Source organism: Hermetia illucens, chromosome 4, assembly GCF_905115235.1.
Source record: "Hermetia illucens chromosome 4, iHerIll2.2.curated.20191125, whole genome shotgun sequence".
Taxonomy (NCBI): Eukaryota; Metazoa; Arthropoda; class Insecta; order Diptera; family Stratiomyidae; genus Hermetia; species Hermetia illucens.
In genome coordinates, this window is record NC_051852.1 from 120249985 (window position 1) to 120274024 (window position 24040).

The 24040-nt window shown below is 42.4% G+C and overlaps 3 protein-coding genes across 6 annotated transcripts in view; 1 reads left to right on the plus strand and 2 right to left on the minus strand.

Moving 5' to 3' along the window:
- Positions 1 to 1568, minus strand: part of LOC119654883 (protein Aster-B-like) — a 128150-nt gene extending 126582 nt beyond the window's left edge. For 2 of the 3 annotated variants that reach the window (XM_038060494.1, XM_038060492.1), the window contains exon 1: positions 1059 to 1566. In XM_038060494.1, the coding sequence (XP_037916422.1) occupies positions 1059 to 1099 (41 nt within the window). In that variant the 5' untranslated portion in view covers positions 1100 to 1566. Of the gene's footprint in view, positions 1 to 1058 lie in introns of all 3 variants that reach the window. The other variant, XM_038060493.1, reaches the window with a different exon arrangement.
- Positions 1569 to 6111: 4543 nt separating this feature from the next.
- LOC119653702 (cell division cycle protein 20 homolog) lies at positions 6112 to 15953 on the plus strand. 2 transcript variants are annotated; one of them, XM_038058576.1, is made up of 4 exons: positions 6112 to 6680; positions 6739 to 6839; positions 14166 to 14466; positions 14760 to 15953. In XM_038058576.1, the coding sequence occupies exons 1-4, from the start codon at positions 6425 to 6427 to the stop codon at positions 15707 to 15709; spliced, it is 1608 nt and encodes a 535-aa protein (XP_037914504.1). In that variant the 5' UTR covers positions 6112 to 6424; the 3' UTR covers positions 15710 to 15953. The 2 variants fall into 2 exon arrangements, with proteins under 2 accessions (XP_037914504.1, XP_037914506.1); XM_038058578.1 differs by having other exon boundaries at positions 6112 to 6653.
- Positions 15954 to 16064: 111 nt separating this feature from the next.
- Positions 16065 to 24040, minus strand: part of LOC119653701 (ionotropic receptor 25a) — a 65063-nt gene continuing 57087 nt past the window's right edge. Inside the window, exon 11 of the mRNA XM_038058575.1 lies at positions 16065 to 16686. Within this exon, the coding sequence (XP_037914503.1) occupies positions 16293 to 16686 (394 nt within the window). The 3' untranslated portion in view covers positions 16065 to 16292. The remainder of the gene's footprint in view (positions 16687 to 24040) is intronic.

A 24040-nucleotide genomic window follows, 5' to 3' on the forward strand; every position in this document is an offset into this window, starting at 1 on the left:
GCTCAATTCTGCGAACCACGCTCTTCATGAAACTGGTGATTTATAAATTTCGCAGAGCAAACACGTACAATCAGCTGCTGCTTAGTTATTCATTTTTCAAAGATTTGACTGGCCTTTCTTCCCGCCGAAATGGCGCCGGTTTGTAGTCAACACAACGACAATGACCGTTTGACGCCTCCAACCAAATAACAAAGTAACTCTACATCAAATTTTCCGAATTATTCAACTCGAAAGTGTGCAAGAGCCTTATCTGGATTTTCGCTTTCCAAAATCTGAGAATGCTGAGGTTTACAAAAACAGTCGAAACCCAATGTGAAATGTAACTAGGAAGTGTTCCACATTCCCACTTCGCGCTGGCTGCAAAACAGCAGCCTCTTTTCAAATTTCCACACAATGGGCTATAAATATTTCAAGTTAGGCTCCATCCAAGATAACTGCAGCGTGTCGAATGGGGGCTCTCTATCGCCTGCACGAGCGACGAACTTTTCTAGGTTTCTGTTATCAGCAAGGAAGTCAGCCCTAGTTGATTAGAAAAGCCAGACCGCAGTAGTATCGACGGTTTCTAAAGTGAACAATAAATAGCTTATCGACTTATCGCCCCTCGCAGACGAAAACGCCAGATAAACAAATGCTCGACAACGGGGGCAAAATACAAATTTCGCGTGCGAATCGCCATGCGTGCAAAACTATTTCCACAATTGTCGACGGCAGCGTTTGTGCAACGCGTATGCAATGACGATGCGCCTGCAGCATTCTGCCCGAAACATTACATAAGTACAACAAAAAGCTGCCGTAAACGTACAAAAAAGCATGTGCAGTGAAATACGCGAAAATGTAACAACTGAATATTCATGGAGTCTTCTTTGTCATGTATCCAGTGCGAGTTGGGGAGGAAGGTGTGTGTAGACTAATAGATGCCACTTAGCACAGCACAACGAAATAAAAACGAAACAAACGCACTAACGACTACATTAGCCTGGCTCCAAGGCAGTGCACTACGCCATCATTCCAGGACCCGACAAGCGGGTCCTCGCTGCCTACGTGAGCAAACCACTTACATTAAGGACGAGTTTCGCTTGTTCTGTTGCTGGCCGCTCATATCACATCGCCGTCAGTAGGCAAATCCAATTAGGAAAAATGATAACCAGATCACTCCGATTTATTGACACAGCGGGACTCCGCAATTAATGCGGATTTCGCCTGAACACTTCTCGCACTTCTTCGCAAGCAAACAAATGCAAACGGAATTAAACGGTGTTGATTTCTGCGGATCGATGATTTTCCACTGACTTAACACTTTAATTCAAAGATTCGAGACGCACATCAAACGGAAATATCATACGCGATTCTTGGCACAAAACGACTGACGGTCTACGGCTGCAATATACACAAAAAATTAGATGTATTGAAATTTTTGACTTTGACAGATGGTTAACCGGTTCAGGAAGGAAGTGTGAATCGGTTGAGTGTTAACATGTCAAGCACGCACAGCGCCCATAATAGTTAAGTTTCGCACCGAGCACATACGCATTTTTCAGTTATTCTCAAAATTACCATACGGCGACTATCTAAAAAGATTTAAAACACTCGTTCAAGATTCTCCCACTCAATCAAAAATATGTTTATAAATGTTTAAAAAAATCAAATACTATGAGTTCTATAGAAACTTCTTCTTCATTGATTATTTGTCGTCTTCCTCTTTCAAAAAGTGGAAAATATAAAGTCTGTCTCTAATCAGAAGTTCGTTTAGTGAAGAACCTGCGAGCAAAAAATGTTATCATTGGGAACTTGCAGAATTTCGAAAATGCCAATTTTTATTTTGTGGGTTGTGGCTCAAGAACACACTCAAAGTCTTCCCTTTTTGTCATAAAAGGCGTTTAAAAGGGATAGAAATTCGTTGGCAAGCAACCTGTGAATTTCGAAATTTTATTGCTACCGAAACATGAACAACGCCTCAGATAAGGACTGACCTCACGGCTGTTCAGGGATTAAGGAGTCCTAAGTCGGCATCTACTTCGGACCGGACCAAATGGAGAGCAACTGGCTCCCACTCCTTATGGTCCACGGACTCCTCTTTTTAGGTTAACACCCAAAGTTGAAAAATGAAAAGAGGGTTGAAGACGGCTGCGGTTTTGTACCAGGGCAGAAGCAACTCATCAGACGCTGCCTCACCTCTGCTTAGGGAGCAACGTAACCGAAGTGGCTCGCAAATGTTATGCGCTCCCTTTTATCGTTCGTAAAACACAACAATAGTACGAATTATGTACATCCGCCCACAATTCAAAGAAGTCCGTGGACTATAAAAAGTGGGAGCAAGTGGCTCTCCATTTGTTCCGGTCTGACATCAAGTGGACGCGGACTTAGGACTTCTAAATCCCTAAACACAAATTATCTGGCTTCGGCCAAGCTTTGGTCCGAACTGTGGGCGGACTTACGTTAGATATAATTCGAACCCTTATTGTTTTTTACGAATTATAAAGCATATAGCACCTGCGAGCCTCTTCGGTCACGCTGCTCCCAGCGCAGACGGATTATCAGCGATTTCGGGAATGTGCGCACGTTACTTGACAACAGCAGAGAGGATCCTCTGGGCCTAAGCGAAGTAAGATGGTGGGACGCTGGAGATTACTAATCTCCTTCTTGTCACACTTAGGGATATTTGCTTTTGTACTGTGAAAAGCCGAGTGGTAGGGAATCTGGGGTCAGGTTGTTTCTGAAGCCTACCACAAGGCGCGCTCCCTTTAGGAGGAGGATTCCAGGCTAGGTTAAGGAGCATCACAATGGTTCAGTGCTGCAAATTCTGGATGTGCGCAACAAGAGAGGCGGTGGCAGTGACTTCCATCTTTCAACACTGAGAGAGTTATCTTGCTGATCGAACGACAGAAGTAGTGAGCAACGCACCTGAGAATATCAATGAGCATTAGGCCCCCCTCAAAAATTGCAGAATCGTGAAAGCGGATCGCCAAACAGAAGAAGTCGAAGGCTCTATTGGCCGTTGCGAGTGATAGCAGGCGTAATGTGCTCGAACTACGATATGAAGCGAAATCCCAAGAGGTTCAGCGCAGTGTACGCGTGTCCAGAGAGAATTTGCTATTACACTGAAGAACGCAATGATTTCAGAAGAATATACTCCATCACGAAAAAGCTTGCATATTTTCGCAAATCTTTTCATGGTTCTGTGAGGTTCCTCCTCTTCCGGATGAAATATCTAGTCACCATAGCGTGTGGATACGGACTGACTCATTAACGTTCACGCCCCTACAGAGGAGAATGCTCTGTCGGAGCAGGATACTTTCTACGAGGCAGTTGAGGAACCCCCGAAGTCTGTCCCAAATATAATATCAAAATAATACTTGGAGATTTTAACAGTCATGGAATGTCAAGTAGGAGCGGAGCCCGTATTCAGGCGATACGTAGGCTCCCTCTGCTGCCAATGATAATGAGCTGCAGATTATTCAGTTCGCAGTATCCGTGTGATTGTTGGAAGTACCTGGTTCGCGGGGAAAAAGGTCCACAAACAAACATGGGCGTCACCAGTTTGGATCACTTTGAACCAGATTGACCACGTGTTGTTGAACGCAGCCACCTCTCAGTCGTGATGAATGTCAGAACATATAGGAGGGCCAATGCATACTCAAATCACTATTTCGTTGGCATAGTGCCCGGGCTTTAGGTGCAATAGCTGTGAGAGGGAATACTAAATCCATACACCCCACAGCCCTCCGTAACACGTGTAAAGGGAAAATTGATGCCACAATAACCGCAGCTAATAGATGTTCTTGTGATGAAGCATCAACAAATGATCTTAACAACCACCTAAAGAACGTTGTCATTGATATGACCACAAATATACTTGGCCCCAGTCGCAAGAAAAGTAGGCATGACTGTAAGCTAGCTACGGAACGAAAAAAATGCTGCATACCCGGCAATGCTGCGCTATCAAAGAACACGGACTCCGTCGAGTAGAAAAGCGACTTCATAGACAAAAAAAGAAGCCTGGGAGAACCAACAAGTCTGTGAACTCGAAAAGTACGGGGATCAAGCACACTAGGTGCGCAAGTTTTACCTACAGGTCAGCAGGATGACACACACACACACAGGCCTTACACACCTCGATGCTCATCCTGGCGGGACAAAGAGGGAAATCTGATTTCCGACAAAATGGACATATTGGAGCGATGGGTTGAGCATTTTGATGAATTGTTCAATAACCAGAACATTAACTAGTTGAAGGTCCCGCCAACTGAAGATGACGGACAAATGGTGACACCACCAAGCATGGAAGAAACAGTCCGCGCAATTCATCGGCTTAAAAATGACAAGTCGCCAAGAACCAATGGAGTTACAGCCGAATTGGTTAAATATGGAGGCAATTAAATATGCTCAAGGTATGGGACAGCGAATCAATGCCTGACGACTGGCGATCAGGCATTATCACGCAGTGAGTAATTATAGAGGTATCACATAGCTGAGTACAAAATATAAAATATTCTCCGCTATCTCGCTGGGCTGGATAACCCCATATGCCCATAACATCACCGGTCCATACCAAAGAGGCTTTACTCCAGGCAAATCAGCAACAGATCATCGGCTTTAAGGCAGCCTATGATAACATAGCCAGGATAAAACTGTACACGGCCATGAGAGAATTCAGTATCCCGACGAAATTAATAAGGCTGACTAGGCTGACCCTGACCAATGTGCGAGGCCAAATAAAAGCATCACGATCACTCTCGACCCCATTCAACATCAACAACGGTCTAAGACAAGGGGATGCTCTATCATGCATCCTCTTTAACCTGGCCGTGAAAAAAAAGATCCACGATGCAGATGTTCGAGAGGATTTACCTAGCTAGTGGCCTACGCTGACGATATTGATATTATGGGAAGAACAACCCGGGATGTACAGTCTACCTTCATCCAGATCGAGCAGGCGGCGCGAGATCTTGGGCTGCACATCAATGAAGGCAAGACGAAATATATGGTGTCAGCATCAAAAACCAATCAAATCGCATTGTTCTAACGAAAATAACAAAGATAGGAGACTACAACTTTGAAACCGATGAAAATTTCTCCTATCCAGGGTTGAGAATCACAACCGATATCAGCTATGCAGATGAAATCTGCGTCCGGTTGTTGGCAGTTATCAGAGCGTATTTCAGTTTAGGGTCAAATCTCTTACTGTACAAGACTATGATCTTGCCAGTCCTTATGTATTTGTCGGAGATTTCGGTTCTCAGCAAGAAAAATTGCGCACTCTTGGCCGCATTCGAGAGAAGAATCCTCCAAAGATTTCGTGGCCGCCTACATGAGGATGGATGGATTTTATAACCATGTAACCTGTAACCGATGCCCCGACCGACTAGTTGTGGATAAAATCCGGCTCAACAGGTTGCGGTGAGCGGATCACCTAATCTATAAAAGCAATATCTATGGTAGAAAAAAAAAGACGAGAGAGACACTGCCTCAGATAGAACAATGACGTAAGTCGGGACGCCAGACAGCTTTTTAGGGATATCGAATTGGTGGATCTCTGCGCAAAACCGGGATGTTTGGAGTTCCTTACTAAGGCAGGCCTAGACGCCGTTAATAATGATGACGAATGTACAAAGACACTTTTTATATTAAAAACCCAAAAAAATTATTATGGTTTTATTAAAAGCTATAACTCATTTGCACTCAAAGCATCGTAGAGTCTTTGCTGTGGAAGTTAGTGGTAATCGATAATCACCACTAGGTTTCGCGCAAACCCTAACAGTAATATGAAGTTTTGAAGTTGTGTAACTATCCAATTATTGCTTTCGAATATTTGTTTCCGTTTAACTTGTAGCGGATAAACGAAATTCTACTGGATCAGTTATATTACCAAAATTTAAATTCCTGGAATTTAACAGCGGTTGCCTGCTAAATCCAAAATAATGTAAAATAACATCACAAACTAAATTATCAATTCGTATATCTACATAAACGAAAAAAGTTGCACGCTTTGTTTTGAAATCACATAAGAACAGTTTTAGCATCACTATATAAGCAAATTCTAGAACCATACTCCTTCTGCGATTTGCTTTCTCACAAATCTCTCGCCGTTCGACTCGCATTCGCACCAGCTGTTCGTTGCCCGCCATTCTTTCCTGACTTCTCCTTCTGTTGGCACACCTGTCTAACTGTCCGTCTAAACGACAGGATTTAAAACAAAAACCACCGTTGTGTCACCGATGTGAAACTGGGAACTTGTGTGCTGTGAAAACCCTTTTGTCCCGTCATATATTGTGTACTTCTTATTATTAAGTATTGTTATTCGGTGTTATATTTTTATTCGTGTATATATTTTTATACCTTAGAAACTAGTTTCTAACTTGCTGCGCTCCTACCGCAACCTGAAGTGTACAGAGACTGACTAGAAATACATTTAAAATTACTCACCATGTCACAGTTCAATTATTTAAACGACATAAACAGCTTCCTAACGATGGAAGGCGAGATTACACGCGGACCTGCCCCAAGGTGGCAAAAGAAAATGGAGACGTCAACCACTAGTCTCAATGCCAGCACGTCGCGATCCAAGCTGTCGACTTCGTACAACAACAGCTGCAGCTCGTTCATAGGAGCCTCAAGTAAGACGCCAAGCAAAGGTCTCAGCGACGCAAGACGGGGTAAGAAGACTCCTGGAAAAACGCCAGGTAGACAGAGGTCCTTGAGGATTGTTTTTCGATGGATGGCTAACATGTTAGGTTTTAGGGAGGAAGTCACCGACACCGAGCAAGGGAGCCAGGACACCAGGCGGAGATCGGTTCATTCCAAGTCGCTCTGCATCGAATTTCGACGTAGCGCATTATTTGGTGAGTGATAAAGATCAATTGTGAATCGCTTGCATCAGGATTTGCTCTTTTAACATTTGAAAAGGATGTCAGATAGATTTAACGTCACTCAAATGATAAAGGTTCAAGTTATTTCTCTGACAATCCTGAGATTACACTACTAAAAGTAACGTCATTTTACAAGATAACGTTAATGCCACAGCGGTCCATTCTGACAAATAAAATTGTCAGCTTCGTTTCTGTAGGTCGTATGCATTAACCTAAAGTCGCATTTTCGTAAGAGTCCAAGTCGTGCTCAGAGCAATTGTTCTGCAAATGCTATCACACACAATTTCCCTTTGAAATGCATATTTTATCCTCTATAAGCATTAAACACGGATTAAAAAATGAGCCTTCAAATCCAAGAAGTCTCTACTCGTCATCATCGATTTCGTCATTTGGTTCTATCAAAAGCCTGATAAGGATGTAATCTCGAGGTTTTCAAATCCCCATCCAGCATATCAAGCCTTCGTTGTTTTGACCGACCTTTTGGTCGTTTACTAACCACTTCGATGTTCAGACCAATCTTGGCAAGTGAATCCTCGTTAGCGAGAATTACGTGACCATACCATCGAAGATGCCTCTCTGGTAGTTTTTCCACGATCGGTGTAACCCCATAATGATTATATATATTTTATTATATATATATCTCATTTCGGATGGATCTTCGTCTCCATTACCGCGAGACTCCGTTCATTGCATTTTATAGTCGGCCAACACTCAGAACCATAGAGAGCGACAGAATGAACGACATTGCGGTAAACTTTAGATTTGAGGTGTTCGTTGATAGGTCAATCACAAAGAACCCCACTTATGGAACGCCACTTCATCCAGGTTTCGTTAATGCGTGAAGGAATTTCATACCCCAGTCCTCTATTGGCTGATAGCATTGACCCAATATATTTAAATCGATCAGTTCTGGGCAGGTCAATGCCGCTGACAGCGATTGTGCCTATTTCATGGGGATCGGTCGTCAAAAATTCAGTTTTATTCAAATTCAATCTGAGACCGTCTGCATGAGGAGATCATTTTTGCTATTGAATGCTAGGAAAACATCATCTGCATAAAACAGTGTATAGGGCGCCGGACGTTGGATGTCCCGTGTGACAGTGCCCACAACAAGAACAAAGAGGAGTGTTGAAAGGGCGCTTCTTGGATGAACACCAACAGAGACATGAAGCGGTTTTGATACACCCGCCACACTTCGTACTTTACTTTTCGGATCGCAGTTGAATTCACGAGTTCTTTTGGCACTAAGTGTTGTCGTAGAGCATACCAGATGAGTTCGTGTTGTGTTCACGGTCAAAAGTTTTCTCTAGATCCAGAAATGCAATGTAAAGAGGGCGATGTTTCTCACGGTGTTTCTCCATGAGTAATCGCGCCGCGTTTATGGTGTCAGTAGTTTCGCAATTCTTTACAAATCCGGCTTGATTCACGATTATTTCAACGATTTCACAAATACGGTTGTCAAGAATGCATTCAAAGATCTTTATGGTATGGGAAAGTAACGCGATCGGGCGGTAGCTTGAACATTCTACTGGACTACCTTTCTTTTTCCATATTGGAACTGTGGTACTTTCTTTTCAGATTCAGATGATGTTCTACCTTCCTGAATAACCCGATTAAAGAATTCATAAGGTTGGGTCTCAGATCTTCGCTTTCCAAAGTTCAGATGCGATGTCGTCAGGTCCTGTTGCTTTTCCTGATTCATCATTCGTTTTATTGCTTCCTCGGCTTTAGTTGCGCTAATAGTTACGTCACCGGGCTTAACGTGAGTACCTGCCTCGTGGACTTAATCCCACGGTCTTCTTAAGACTCGGATTGATTTTGTGACTGCAATCAGAGCCCCGCCGCAGCAAGCTACGACGATACCAGTCTACACCGAGTACATGGCTCACCATCATCATTGTGCATTCCAAACCCTTTTCGTATGGCACCTGTTGCCGTCTGCCTTTTAACTCACATGACCATTAAAGTCGCCTGCAGGTCGATTTGCCTATGGCACATAGGCGGTGAAGAAGTGAATAGTGTGATCAGCTGATGCAACGGTGAGCTTCATCGGTCGATCATCAAATCGTTCGACCATACACCACAGAAACCCTCTGAGATGACAATGCCAAACTCGTATTGAGTGTTTGGGCTAACAAAATTGACAAGTATATGGCAATTTTTACCGCGTTCCCGTTCTAAGTCGCAGGTTTTGGCACCAACCATCATGTTTCTTGCAGATCGCAGATGTCAATCGCCTTTTCCGGAGGGCTCTTGCAAGACACACATCCAGAAGACAAATACTAAATTTACTGCTGATCGCCAAGTGATCAATGTGATTGTTCGTACGGGGCCGCCCAGATGAAACCATACTGAGCTTATGGCACGCTCGCTGCTCAACAATGTGCCACAAATAACAAGGCGGTGGAAGCTGCAGAAATCTACAAATTTCTTACCATTATTTGTGCTGTCGACAGGACCACTCCTGGATCTGGATCGGAATCTAGTAGTCAGAAGTCTCTCAGAAACCGGCTCCTAGGTCAAGAGAGCGCGCCTTGCGACAGCCCTTAGAAACGACCAGGCACCGGATTCGCGTCTGCTACCAGTCGACTTGCCATAGTACAAAAGCACATTGGCGCAAGAGAGGAAGGAGTACTCTACATCATCAGGTTCTCTATAAATGAACCCACACATACTCACACCTTGGACGAATGTTTTCCAACCATAGAAGTAGCTCTTGCACAAAACTAATTCCTGCAGCCACACTCACGAAATCTCAACAACAAAGGTTGGTAACTTAGATAGCGCGTTTAGTATCTACGAAGATTCCAGGGACGTATTTGATTGCACAACGGACAACAAAGTTTTCCACATGTATTAAGGCATCGAGAGAGAAATATTCCTTCTACATACAACACTTAACAGAGGCACTGGACGTGAAATGAGATTCCATTGCACATCTTGCCAGTCATACCATCCCATCCAGGTGAGCTCAATCTTCGCCATGCTCTCCTCGATCTCCAAACATGCAAAAGAGGAATTTCTGAAATTTTTGTCGTAACTTTGTTTCCCTTTGTTGGTGGACGCATGACCAAGTGTCATTGTTAAGCTCACCGACGAAACGCCACCAGTCCTTCGACTGCTCCAACAACTCTCGCCTGTAAGCGAGTGTAAGTTGCTTTACATCAACCTCAGAATTAATATTTTGGAATTGCTTCCTGAGTCGACGGACGTCCCTCCCCCTACTACGGAGAGCATTCGCCGACTAAGTAGCATGCTTCGAAACGCATACTCAGAAATGGGAGAGCAGCCTAGGCGGCTCCTCCATCATCATCATCAACGGGGCAAAAATCGGTATTCGGTGTAGGCTTGCCTTAGTAAGGAACTCCAGACATCCCCGTTTTGCGTCGAGATCCACCAATTCAATATCTCTACAATCTGTCTGTCGTCCTGGCCTATACCATCGCTCCGAAGCAGGATCTGCTGCGTCTTATTCCCTATATATTGCCCTTATAGACTTTCCGGGTTGGATTCCTCATCCATACAATATTTTTAAATTTCTTGCTAAGAATCCAGGTCACCGAGGAATACACGAAGCCTGTCAAGATCATTGTTCTGTACAATAAAAACTTTAACCCTATGGTGAGACATTTTGAGCCAAACAGTTTTTATAAGCTGAAATAGATCCTGTTGGCTGCCAGTAACGGTGCGCGGATTCCATCGTCAAAACTATTATCGATTATGATTTTCGACCCTAGTTGGAAGAAATTAACAACGGTTTCTAAATTATAGTAACCTATCTGTATTATTCTCGTTTGACCAGTGCCTTTTGCTGTTAGTTGCTGCACTGCGTGATATCTTCCTTTTTATATATGGGACAGGTAATACCTCGTTACCAGTCTTGAGCATCAACTGGTCGCTTGGTCTCCATATTTAACCAATTCGGTTGTGGTTTTTTAATCAATGAATTGCTTGAGCTGGTGGTGGCAGCATTTGTTCTTGAACAGTTCATCAAAGTATTTAACCAATTACTCCAATATGCCCATATGTTGGGTCCCTCTTTCGAAGTATATAGGGTTTCATTTTGCTGATAAAATTTGTGCGCCTGGTGCAGTTGCTCCCTGTATTTTTCGAGTTCACAGACTTATTGGTTCTATCAGGCATCCTTTTTCTGTCCGAAGTCTCTTTTCCATTCGACGAAGTTTGTGATAAGTTTCTGCTTGTGCCCATATTCTTTGAGAGTGCAGCATTGCCCGGTATGGAACATTTTTCGGTTCCGTTGCTAACATAGCTTACATTCATCGTCGCATCACTCGTTGATATTATTATTCGACCTCGCAGCACCATGTCAACGAGGGAGTGATTCGAGCCCCTAGGGACGGCCGCGTTCGATTGACACGCGATCAATTTGGTTGAAAGTGATTCCGTCTGGAGAGGTCCATGTATATTTGTGGATCGCTTTCCGCGCGAGCCAAATACTTCCAATAACCATTTCGCGGAGACATTGCTAGTTGCATAATCAGCAGTCCATTGCCAGTTTTGTGTAAGGTATGGGAAACAACGTGTCGCCTGAATATAGACTCCGTCCGTACTTGGCTATTAAAATCTCCAAGTATTAGTTTCATATACCTGGGGCAGGCATTCATTTAATTATACGCGCATTCCAACGAATTGGCGTAAGTGGGGATCAACACTCACATTTACAATCCTATTGACCAGCACGTCCTCTCCTATTGACCAGCACGTCACATATCCAACAATTTCCATGACTGAAGAAACTCCTTTACTGCAAAAATGTAATGTCAATATCACTGACGTATCCCTGAACTTTCAAATGTATAAACAGTTGACGGCACATTTAAACAAAATAAGTCGCGCTTTAGAAACGTTTCAGGCAATACTTCTCCCCTACGTATAGCATGGATAGAAGATGCGCACTGGGCAGTGTTTCTGTGCCATATAGGGGAGGTCGCATTTGCATTCATGCCCAGGATTAATCGTGTTTAACTTACTCTTACTCTCTCTTAACTCTTTGTGCTCTGGACTAAATTTGTTAATAGTGTGATAAGCAACTCATGGAATGATCGTCTCGTGCAATACGGTCTCAAATTGAATCTGAATAAAACTGACTTTCTGACGACGGGTCCCCAAGAAACAGGCAGTAATCTGCCCAGAGCGGGTCAATGTTATCAGCCAATAGAGAATTGGGTTTACTTATTTATTTTATTTATTTAATTAACGGACAACAAACAGAGAGAATTGCAATTAATTAGTGTCCCCAGGAGGAGGAGAAAGCAAAAAACTTATCCTACGTTTAAAACTACTTAAAGTAGGGAAGTTAAAAGGACCAAGCTGTTTTGCATTATAATTTTGGCAAAGCCTGGGAATCGGGGAATGATAATAGACTTCGAGCTCCGCGAAGAGCACGTTGAAAATATCTGCGCTAAGTGTGTTATAAGACGCAGGACGGCAGGTGATCTCATCAGCGGCGGAGCAGTCCATCAGGCCCGAGGAAAGTTTAAAGAATGTGCATAGATCCAGATAGGATCTACGCTGTTGTAGGAAGGGAAGGTTTAGAAAGCGGAGGCGGGAGGGGTAATCCACACGAGGGAAGCTTTTATTAAAGAAGAGAGAACGGGTGAATTTACGTTGCACATTTTCAAGGAGAAGACAATCACAGTTATGAGTGGGTGACCAGATCACGGAGCAATACTCGAGGGTATTCCTCACAAGAGAATTGAAGAGAGCTAAGGAGGATTGGATGAAGTCAAAATCAGAGGAGGAGCGAAGAATAAAGCCTGACAATTTTGCTGCTCGATTGATGACATCGAGGCGGAGCTTATTGTCGAAAGTGACTCCGAGGTCTTGAGTGGAATTTAAGCAGGATAAGGAATGTCTGTTAAGCGAGTAGGAGAAAGAAGTGGGTGAGGATTTTAGGGAGTAACACATAGAGTGACACTTTCTGACATTTAGCCCTAAACCATTAGTCGAGCACCAACGAACCAGAGTGTCCAGGTTATTCTGAAGGGAAACACAGTCCATAGGCGACAATATAGCGGAAAACAGCTTAAGGTCGTCTGCATAGAGCAAACAGGGACAAGTAAGGAGGGGAGGAAGGTCGTTAATAAAAAATAAAAATAGCAAAGGACCCAGAATAGACCCCTGTGGGACGCCAGAAGAGGGGGAGAAGGAGCGGGAAGTACAGCCGTCAAAAGAGACGCGGCAGGATCGGTTGGAAAGGTAAGAGGCAAGCCATAAAACAAGTGTTAGGGACGAGAGTTTGGATAGAAGTATAGAAGATAATGAACGCCATGCGGTAATGGAGAGGAAGATGTTGGGTTGGACTAGTCGCCTAAGACGCCTCGATCGTATCCGAAATGAAGATATCCGCGATCAATATTGGGTTGTACCGATCGTGAAAAAATTGGGAGAGAGGCGTCTTCGATGGTATGGTCACGTAAGTCGCACTAACCAGAATTAACTTGCCAAAATTGGTATGAATATTGAATCGATGGTAAACGAACTTTTGATACACTGGGTGGGGATTTGAAAGCCTCGCGATTGAATCCAGATCAGGCCTTTGACAGACCAAAATGGCGTAACCGGACACAATAAGCGGAACCCCTTTGTGAACGGTACAAAGGCTAAAGAAAAAGAGGAAACTTTTGCGCGTTTACCTGTTGACATTTAGATGAAACTTCAGAAACCATAAATTATTCGTACAATGGCAGATCTCATTATTTGAAACACACGTTAATCCGGAAAATTCGGAAAACCTGCAATTTCTGTGTAATTGTGGCGCAGTTCCAACCAATAAAGGTGAACATTCTGATCGCAAGAACAGAAATGGAGGATATGTTCGTGCTAACATACATCAAAGACGACAGGTTAATATTTTTGTGAATATTGTCTTTTGTTCCAAAAATTCTTAGGAGGTAAAAACTAAAGTTTGTCGACTGACGGCAACTCTTCAGTCGCTACCCCACCTCTGCCCTAGGAACAGCGTGGCCCAAAGTGGCTTCAGGTGGCAATCCCTCCTATATTGTCAGTTGTCCTTTTTGAAAAGAGTGGTCCGTGGTCCACAAAAATGGGAGAAGGTTTCTTCTCATTTGGTTCGGAACGTCATCAACTGAATGCGGTTTTAGGACACTCAATCCTTAAACAAAACAATTGAAATTTCTTTTTTAGTTTTACTTATTACCAATAATTTTTTTTTCATAGCAAGTGATTCTAATATCCTGGTTCTATGCTATCTTCTTACATTATCTTATTCCTTTCCTCTTTCCCCAATTCTAATTGCTACTAAATTATCTTTCTCAGATCCGTCAAGAGAAAAAATCAGATCCGGAAGACGAAGAAAATGAAAATTCCAACAATCAGACAAATTCCTCTAAAACTGAAAGGCAAAAATTAATCTCGGAATCGTTACAATTGGGCGATCTTAAAACGCAACGAGTTCTTTGCTATCAGAAGAAAGCGCCATCAGCTCCAGAATTTCATCAAAATCCTCTGCGCGTAGTCTATTCAATACAAACACCGCAATCAACGAAGAGTGGCGCACGTTATATTCCGACGACTTCTGATCGAATTTTGGATGCTCCCGATATTATAAATGATTACTGTAAGTGTGGGTTCTTCTTTTCATGGTATATGTAGGACGACATATAGATAGAAGGAATCTAAGGCGTAATACTAAACTTGCGCAAAACATAATATTTAGAATGATATATTCGATTGTAATTATAGAAGACGCCAGATGCAATAATTTCGCGATCTATTTTTAAGCCAGGAACGTATATTTAGCGAATATCATTCATTCTTTCCGCATTTAATCAAACAATGGCCTTTATTGATTGTAAATGAATTATTATGATTATCTCGTCTAATATTTTTATTCCCGTTGGGTCCTATTAGATTTAAATTTGATGGATTGGAGTGCCGACAACATTGTAACAGTTGCTTTGGGAAATTCCGTTTATCTATGGAATGCTGGTACGGGAAACATCGAACAACTGGTCGAATACGAAGAAGGCGAGCATGCCTGCTCCCTAGCATGGATTCAAGAAGGACATATTCTAGCACTTGGTAGCAATTCGGGCACGGTCGAACTTTGGGACTGTTCTAAGATGAAACGACTACGTATTATGGAAGGTCATGCTGCACGAGTGGGCTCACTGGCATGGAACTCATATCTGGTCACATCAGGAAGTCGGGACGGGAACATAATTCATCACGATGTCCGGCAAAGAGAGCACATCGTTGGAACGCTTAGTGGACATACGCAAGAAGTTTGCGGACTGAAATGGTCAACGGATGGGAAATATTTGGCTAGCGGCGGTAATGATAATCTGGTGAACATTTGGGCGGCAAACGCGAATGGTATTGGGACAAATACCGAGCCGGCGTACGTTCTGAATGAACACCAAGCTGCCGTACGAGCATTAGCATGGTGCCCTTGGCAACCTAACATTTTGGCAACGGGTGGAGGCACTGCAGATCGTTGTATTAAATTTTGGAATATTAACAATGGAACTTTATTGAATTCGGTAGACTCGAAATCACAAGTGTGTGCTTTGTTGTGGTCGAAAACTTACAAAGAACTTATTTCCGCACATGGCTACGCTAACAATCAATTAACTGTATGGAAGTATCCATCAATGATTCGACAAGCTGAATTGACCGGTCACACTTCGAGGGTCCTCCAAATTGCAATGTCACCGGATGGCAGCACGGTGATAAGCGCAGGCGCTGACGAAACATTAAGACTGTGGAATTGCTTTGCGCCTGATCCTAATCAAGCTAAAAAGGAGAAAGCTGCTTCGTCAAAAGTCAAGCCGAGTGTTTTCAAGCAGAGTATCCGTTAAATATGTGAAATCCAGAAGACTGTAGCAAGCCTAAGACTATAATCAGTTGCAGGTAGACGTCATAGTAATACCAGTAAGTACAATTATTCAATAAAGTAAGTTTCTATCGAAATTTTATCTAGACGCGAATCTTACAAAACGGAATGATGTATTTTTGTAAGCTATAAATTTTCTATATCTCGTACTGTAAGCGGTAATGTCTCGAATTTGTACGTATATTAGTAAATAAAGCTTTTATTATTAATCTTGATTTATTATTTGATGCACACTCTCTAGTCTAATTTACCACCCCGGAAAAAATCCGCCCGGCATTGAAGAAAGTCAAGTATGTACACAAAAGCAAATGAAACATAAATCATTTCTAAAATTTTTATTTTTTATTCACACCAGAATAAATGATTTCTGAAAATTCAAATGGGAAGTAATCGTCAGGGAAAAAATATCACACCTACACACTATTATACCATAATTTCTGCATGCGCATATCAAACCATTAAAATTTGTGCTAATCAAATGTGCGTATCGAGAAGTTCCAAAGATTCCTACCGGATATCTCAAAAGTAGAAAGTTTTTCTTTCAAATCTTAGAATCTATTTTTGAAAGTTGTTGGATGCTGATTGTATCGAGTACGCAATGTAACATTTTGCTTTCCATAATCTTTTCCGGATGGTCCTAGCAGTATTCCGTCGCCACTGCTTCCAACCGCCAAAATTTCACCCTTTTTTAATGCACCAATGTTTGCCTCGGTGACGTCAATAATTCGTGGATTTTTTCTATATTTATACCACCAGTATTCGAAGACCAAGGTTATGCACGCTAATCCGATCCCAACAAATATAACGATAAACACACCTCCTATGTTTTGGATCGAAATGCCGTCAGATTGATCTTCTGGTTTTTCGCATTTCACTTCATCATTTTTCCACCACTTTTCTTTTAGCTTTTCCAATTCGCGTTTGTTTAGAAGCATTAGGATTCTGAAAAAATAAAGATATTAATAGAATGAGGAAGAATAAAATCAGCAATTATGACTAAGTCTTAATTAAGTTGATAATCTTCCACTTGCATTCTTTATAACTTGATAATAGTTCATGCAGGTATATTTAGAAGAAACAGACTTCTGTTGTGCAGTACAAAGGTGGATTTAAAAGTACCCCATTGGTACCATTTGGAGTCGGACATTTCAACTTATGAAATGCGTTGGATTCAGGGGAAATTTTATTCTTTAAAAATGTCCATCACTGGCTTGACCTCCGCCAAGGTTTGAAGTAAATTGCACATGTACTCCCACGGGCAGGTTTCCTCATCTTCAAGATTATCTAATCATTAGACCAGTTGTTCACTCTTCAATATTGACCGAAACGCTATTCTGGAAGTTCATTTTGTAACAAGCAGATAATGCCCGTTAAAATACGCTTTACAGATGCAATAGACCTTAAGTTTCTGCATCCGATGGTAAGCGTGGACAAAATCACGCGTCAACATCATCAGTTTTTAAAAATACTGTTAAAATCAAAGTCTATCTAAACAATCATAGCACGAGCTACCTATTTTGAAAGCGCAATCAATAACGCGATGTTTCCTTGAACACAATAGCAACTACCACTTATATATTCTTAGCAGCCAACCATATGCAAGCATAGAAAAGTCGTCTCTTCTGCGGATTTTAACAGAAATTCTTAGGGCTTGCGGCAAGCACCTATGTGCCCCAAAACACTTATTCACACTGTACTTGAAGCTCCCATCCAACGGAATATTTCAGGTTCAGGATTTCCGTTAATGGATTTGATGCTCACATAGGAAATTCTCCATGGATTCCGTTTTCTCTAAGGATGGACACGTATCATCTTGTTAAATTTCTATTCTGAGTATATGCCCGGCTAGTGAATTATGGCCGGTCACAATGCCCTCAATACTTCTGCATATCTTCCTGCTTTTCGACAGAATGAACGTTGTTTGACAGGAACAGTTGGGTATGTCTAGCAACACTTAGCCCCACCCTTTCTTAAAAAGTCGAAAGCCTCCTGGGCGGAATTTTCTGTTGAGACCATCCAACATCCCCGCCAGTGAAGAGGACTGTGAATCATAACCTTGCTTGGAGGGTATGCACCCCAGTCATGTGAGATTATCAAATCCAATACCGAAGATAAAATCGGCTGGGCAGCAAGAAAAGTTTGTGCCATGTATTGCCGAGATTTACCGGAGCTGCATTTCTTTCTCATACGCATTACACTCTTGGAGACGCGCGTGCGTGGTCTCCATACCGAAAGCGGGTAGGCGTGGCCATGAGTCCGCGAAGAACTTTCGATCAATCAGCTTCACCTTTTTCGTGTTGAAGACCCTAGAGCGCATCCTGGACATCCACTTAAGGACGATTATGAGGGGAACGCCCTTCTACAAGTCTCAACACGGATACCTCAAAGGCAAATCCACAGAAAGCGCTGTTCTTGAGATAATTAGCGTGATTGAGCTACAATATTCTCTCCTTCCTGGGCATATAGGAAACATTCCACAATGTTAGTACCAACGTCGTCAAGGAAGCCCCAACCAGAATAAGATTGGAGGAGTATTTTATGCATTGGATAGTATCCATGTTAACGACTATGATAATCCAGTCTGATCTGAGATGTAGGCACTTGACCAGAACTGTGAACAGAAGTACCTCCCAAGGTGCCGCCATGTCTCTGCTGCTCTGGTTGGTGATGTGATGGACGAAATTTTACAAATATTGGACAGAATCGGGATGAAGGTGGTGGCGTATGCGGACGACTTGGTGATGTTGGTGTCAGGGATGCTTCGCTCGATTATAAGTGAAATCATGGAGGGGGAGTTGGGAGAGGTGTGCATGTCGACTGCAAGATGTGGACTTAGCCTAAATCCAATTAAACCGAAGCTGATGCTAATGTGCCTTACCAAACTAAGGATACCTGGATTCCACCTCCCGTAGCTAAATGAACAAAGATTGATATGGTTTGAAATAGGAGGTTGTTTGTTAACCGAAGTCTTAAAAAGAAAGATTGCCTTGAAAGATATGTTTTCTTTTTTATTAGCTAAAAGTATGTGGTGATATATACAACTACGTATTTCGAGGACCGACTGTCCTTTTCTTCAGTGTTTTAACTTCTCCCGATACGGAGGCACCCGCTGACTGCAGATCACGAAGACTGACCACCAGGGGAAGGATTTGGCCCACCTATAACAAGACCCGATCGCGAGAGTTCTTGTACGAGACGCGTGTAAATGCATACGAGATTATGGCGGTGTACGCGGGGCACCTGCCGTAGAGGACTATGTCGCCAGCCTTATAATTCGCATTGCCGAAGCTACGGAGAGGAAGGAGAAATCCTCAGGCACTTCCTTTGCGATTGCGCAGCCATATCTAGGTCCAATCTACGGACACTGGGTAAACCATTCTTTGAGGATCTCAAGGAGATCTCTAGTTGAAGGGTGGAAGAGCTGGCGACCTAAGGTGGTTGGACTTTGCCCTCCTAGCTGCTACAACAGCAGTCATGGTCATGGTATATCAAAACGGCGCACCATAGCGCTAATTGGGCTCCTCGGGGCGGCTACTGATCCACCTTGGCTCTGTCAGAAAAAGTTTGATGTGTCTAGTGGCATTTAGGCGGAGCCGTGTTTTTGATAGCCGTATTAGCCCAGTAGCATTGGCTCCAATTGCCGGTTATCTTTTGTTATGACATCCGAGCTGCCATTTTCCTTTATGTCTGTTCTTCAATCGCTTGTCACGCAGGTTGCAGATGTTTGGATTGGATACACTTCAGCCTGAAAACCGTTATATATTGTCCCAAGGAAAAAGCCCACTTCTCGTTTTTATCATAAAGGTAGACCATCTTAGTTTTTTTACGTTAGATGAAAGCTTTATATCTTCTACCAAATAGATGTATGGGAATCCGAGAATTAGAAGGGATCACAAAAACTGGATTCTGTTCTCTCAATGTTTCTTCCAGTACTCTGTGGTCTTTGTTTTCCTATAGACATAAACGAATTGGTCTATGAGCCACTCTCTTTGCAGTGTTCCGAACATATAAATATATCCTTGGGCCATAAATTAATTAGTGCATCTAGAGCTATGCCGGGTGTCATGTTCATGGCGTTGGTAACAACTAAACATACAGTTTTTTGCAGGTTACAGTGCTCTTTTATCTAATCTTAACCCACCACAATACGGACGGACAATGACTAGCCTAATTTAACCTTCTGCCAAGAGGTAGGCACGTAGCTCAAAGCAAGACATGGTAGGAATATTTCTTAGAAGTCGAGGTGTTAGAGTTAAGTACTCTGTACCTTCCTTTAACATCGCTGGGTAGTTCATGCCAGGTGCTTTGAAGTGCTCAGAACATAGCACAGCAGCTTTCACTTTTTCATTAACCATTGCTCTCGCAGAAACATCTAGCTCTCTCCTTCCAACTTTTGTCACGTGTTCTTTCGGATGATGTACTTTCACGAGAGTCTGCATTGATTAAACTTTCAGAGTTTGCGAAAGTAATACCATCCGCACAACCTCGAAGTCTCTATTCAGCCTTCCAGTTCCTCATCGTATTTTTTAAAGGAGTCTTGCTTTGAACTTTTTGCGAGCCCTTTATATTCACACTGAGAATTCTTCTTTTTTCTTTAGCCATTATCTTGTTTTGTGTCTGGATAGCTGAGTGGTTAGAGCACAAGGCTGTCGTAGCGGAAGGTCGCGGTTCAAATCTCACTGGCGGCAGTGGGATGTGTATTGCAATTCGACGTCGGATACCAGTCGACTCAGCTGTGAATGAGTACCTAAGTCAAATCAGGGTAATAATCTCGGGCGAGCGCAATGCTGACCACATTGCCTCCTACAGTGTACTGTAGTGTACCGTTACGGTCTTGAATGAAGTATTCTAACACACTTCAAGCCCCTGATCCAATATGCATTGTTACGGCAACGATTATTGTTATTTGTCTTGTTTACAAACGGGGTCAACTCGTCGTGATCGGTTGCGACCAATCTTGAAGAGTGAATTCTCGTTAGCACGAATTACATGACCATACCATCGAAGACGCCTCCCTCGCATTTTTTTTCACGCTGTGAGTTCCTGAAGTTTAACCAGTTTTCATTGTTATTGCTTTTACAAGCACGATTCAGAAGCAGTATAGCTGATTTCCTGACAACTTTTTTAGGGATTAGGAAGTCCTAAGTCTGCATTCACTTGATGCTGGACCGGACCAAATGGAGAGCAACTTGTTCTCACTCTTGATGGTCCACGGACTCCTCTTTTTGGGTTTAACACCCAAGTTTCCCAAATTAGAAGAGGGACGAAAACATCCCTAAAAAAGTTGTCTAGCTCCGACCAAACCAAAGCAAATGAGTCTCTAGTCGTCTAGGTAGCTGTACTTCATTTCCAAGGAGTTTATTAAACTTGTCCAATTCGTGTTCCTGGGAATTCGTTTTTGTATCATAGTCTGTTCGCCTGCTATAACCAAACTAAATTCTAAATAATGCCGGTCTAAAGGTGAGACCTCTTAGCGCCCGCCAGTCCCTAATCAACTCTATCATCTTTGAAATGCAAATTGTTGAGACAACTACTTCACTTCTTCTAGACCCACTCCACGGTCGCAAACAGGAAGCCACCTGAAGTGATGAAACCAAATAGCTTATCTTCTCTAAGTTTGCATTTGTTACTCTCCTTTTTATTACAACCTATTAAGAGTTCAAGGTCACTTGATTCTGCTAACGCTGCCAGATCCCTTAGTTCTTGCGTCGACGAAGGACACAAACAATCACAAGGTAAGTACACGGAGGCACTATCACGTTTCGCCTCTTGCCATTAACCTGGTATTGTAAGATAACCGCAACTAGATCCTGGGAATATAGTTGTCTCACCATGATGACCTCTAAAAATTTCAACTTGTGAATCTTTTATCGTAGAAGTTTATAGCCCCCTTTACTGATACAATATCACAGATCTTATTAAATTGAAACCTATGCAGTACCAGAAAGCTTTGAAATGCTGCGAATTTATTTCTCCAACCTTTATATTTATCACTATGGGCGGAGTTAGTCAGTTAGAAGCGTTTGCAAGGGTCGGTGTGTCACCAGCTTTCCCTCACTTCATCCCCTTGTTCTCTTGTTCCGTTAAAGATGGAAGAGGATCTACTAATGCGTAGGATCTGCTTTATAGTCCCATCGCCAGTGCGAAACCACACACGGGGGTTTTGCTAATTTAATTCTCCAAATAAAAAATTTCTGCGATTTCTTGATGTGATTGAAATTCAATTTTTCTAGGTCCCTGAACATCTCCAGACTCCTTTTGTCCAGTTCACACGAAGCTGAAACCCTCCCCATTTACAGATTTATCCCCGGCATTCATGAACGTTACCCCCCAGTGTCTAAGATCAATATCTAAGTTCTGTTCACCTAATATACGAATGATATCCCCTACCATCACGATTCAGAACCCTGGTGAAGTGCTTATCCACTTATCATCATCGATGAAAAGCTTACCATTAGCGCCCCTTACAGAACTATAGAAAAACTTACAACCACCTGCAAGTTGTTCCGTTACACGGTAGTGAAATCGTCGCTATTTGTGGCGGCTTCTACTTCCCTCACCAACGCAGTGGTGGTTCTTTTGTCACAGAGCACACTATATGCTACTTTTCGCGCTTTTTCACAGTGACAGAGTTCAAGGGCATTGTTCCCACCGCCACTTCATTTATATTATTAATTTAGTCTAAGTTTATAATTTATAAAAATAAATCTCTAAAGGAATTACCGAAAAGATGTGGCTCATCTGCAATTGACCAGCAGCCATAATGAAACTGCATCGACGATATCGGAGAAGCTCCCCTGAAAATTAAACGTGTAACTATGTTACTCACTGCATGCAGTGAGATTCACAGGTCCCACATTTCTACCAAATTTCGTATTAATAGCCGTCTCTGAGATATAAGGTGTGATAGACGGACGGACGGACAGACAGATAGACAGTAAACTGATTTTAATAAGGTTTTGCTTTATATAAAACCTTAAAAACTGGACTATAGATTCGCAGTTCGCACAATGGCGATATATGCGACGATACACAATGGTCTGCCCAATCGCTATAACCTTGGGTTTCCAACAAAAGATGAATATCCGATCATTAAACTCATAGCAACGCCCAAATTCGACAACGAATCCTCCCCCCTTGATGTGAACATGGAAAATCTCAATTAGTGTACAAGACATGTTATTGGCAACAAAACTAATGAGGACTATCGGTCAATGTGGTAAAGCCACCATAGAGGATGCTTCTAATGTCAAATCGACGTACTATCTAAATGTGGATGTTATGGGTTCAATCGCGACAAAAGGGTTAAGACTTGCCAATCTTAAGTTCTTCTTGAAGAATGGTAAATCCCAGGTGCAAGGCGCTTGTCTACTTTAAGCAATTAGAGGAACGCCTAGAAAGGATTTCATCGTAAAAAAAGATTCCATTCCTTGTTCCTCGGAGATTGTATCCAGGAATCTACGTTCAAAGGCATTGAGTGCTTTCTCTCTACCCTGATTCATTACGTCGATTAGATGTTTTGCATTTTTTTAACTTCTCTTCTGTTTACCTTTTTATTTATCAATAGATCGACTCCATCCATTTTATTGTTCCTGTTTGTGTTTTTGTTGCTGGATATATTGACTTGTACGTAATTATAGTCGATGGTTGACTTCTCCTTTTTAGTTCGAGTCATAACTTTCGTTTTAATCTTGACCGTCTACTTTAACACTAATATAATTATCTAACTCGTCATTCCCTTTAACATACTTTTATCACTAGCGTATCTGAAAATGATTTATAAGGCCGTGTGCCATTTATATCTACGAGCATTTTCCGGATATGTTTCAGAGCGGTGATAAACAATGTTGGAGCCATCCCATCGTCTTGATTCAATTCGAAATTTGCCCTAAAGTATCTCGTCAGCTGAGTTTGTAGCTTTGCTCGGAATTTGTGGTTCAGATAAATCTGACGAGTTTTACTAGGACCAAAAATACAGATGGTGTAGATGGGCGGTACCGAGCAATCTATACTGCCGTATAGAAACACTGTATTCTTCATATTACTCCAGCATTTGTTTCATTGAGAATATCTAGCTGATTGTGGATTTTCCACATTAATATCTTCGATATTACAATAAGTTTCGAAAAAGCCGTGAGGCGCCTTTCAATTATTTTGACCAGCACTTACATGTACATAATAACGGAAACCCCACATCCCCGAATTGTTGGTGGACGCACAAGCTCATTCCCAGTATTAGGGTATGGCTTGAACGGTAACACATTACCCAGTTCCTCAAGAGATACGCTGGTTGCAC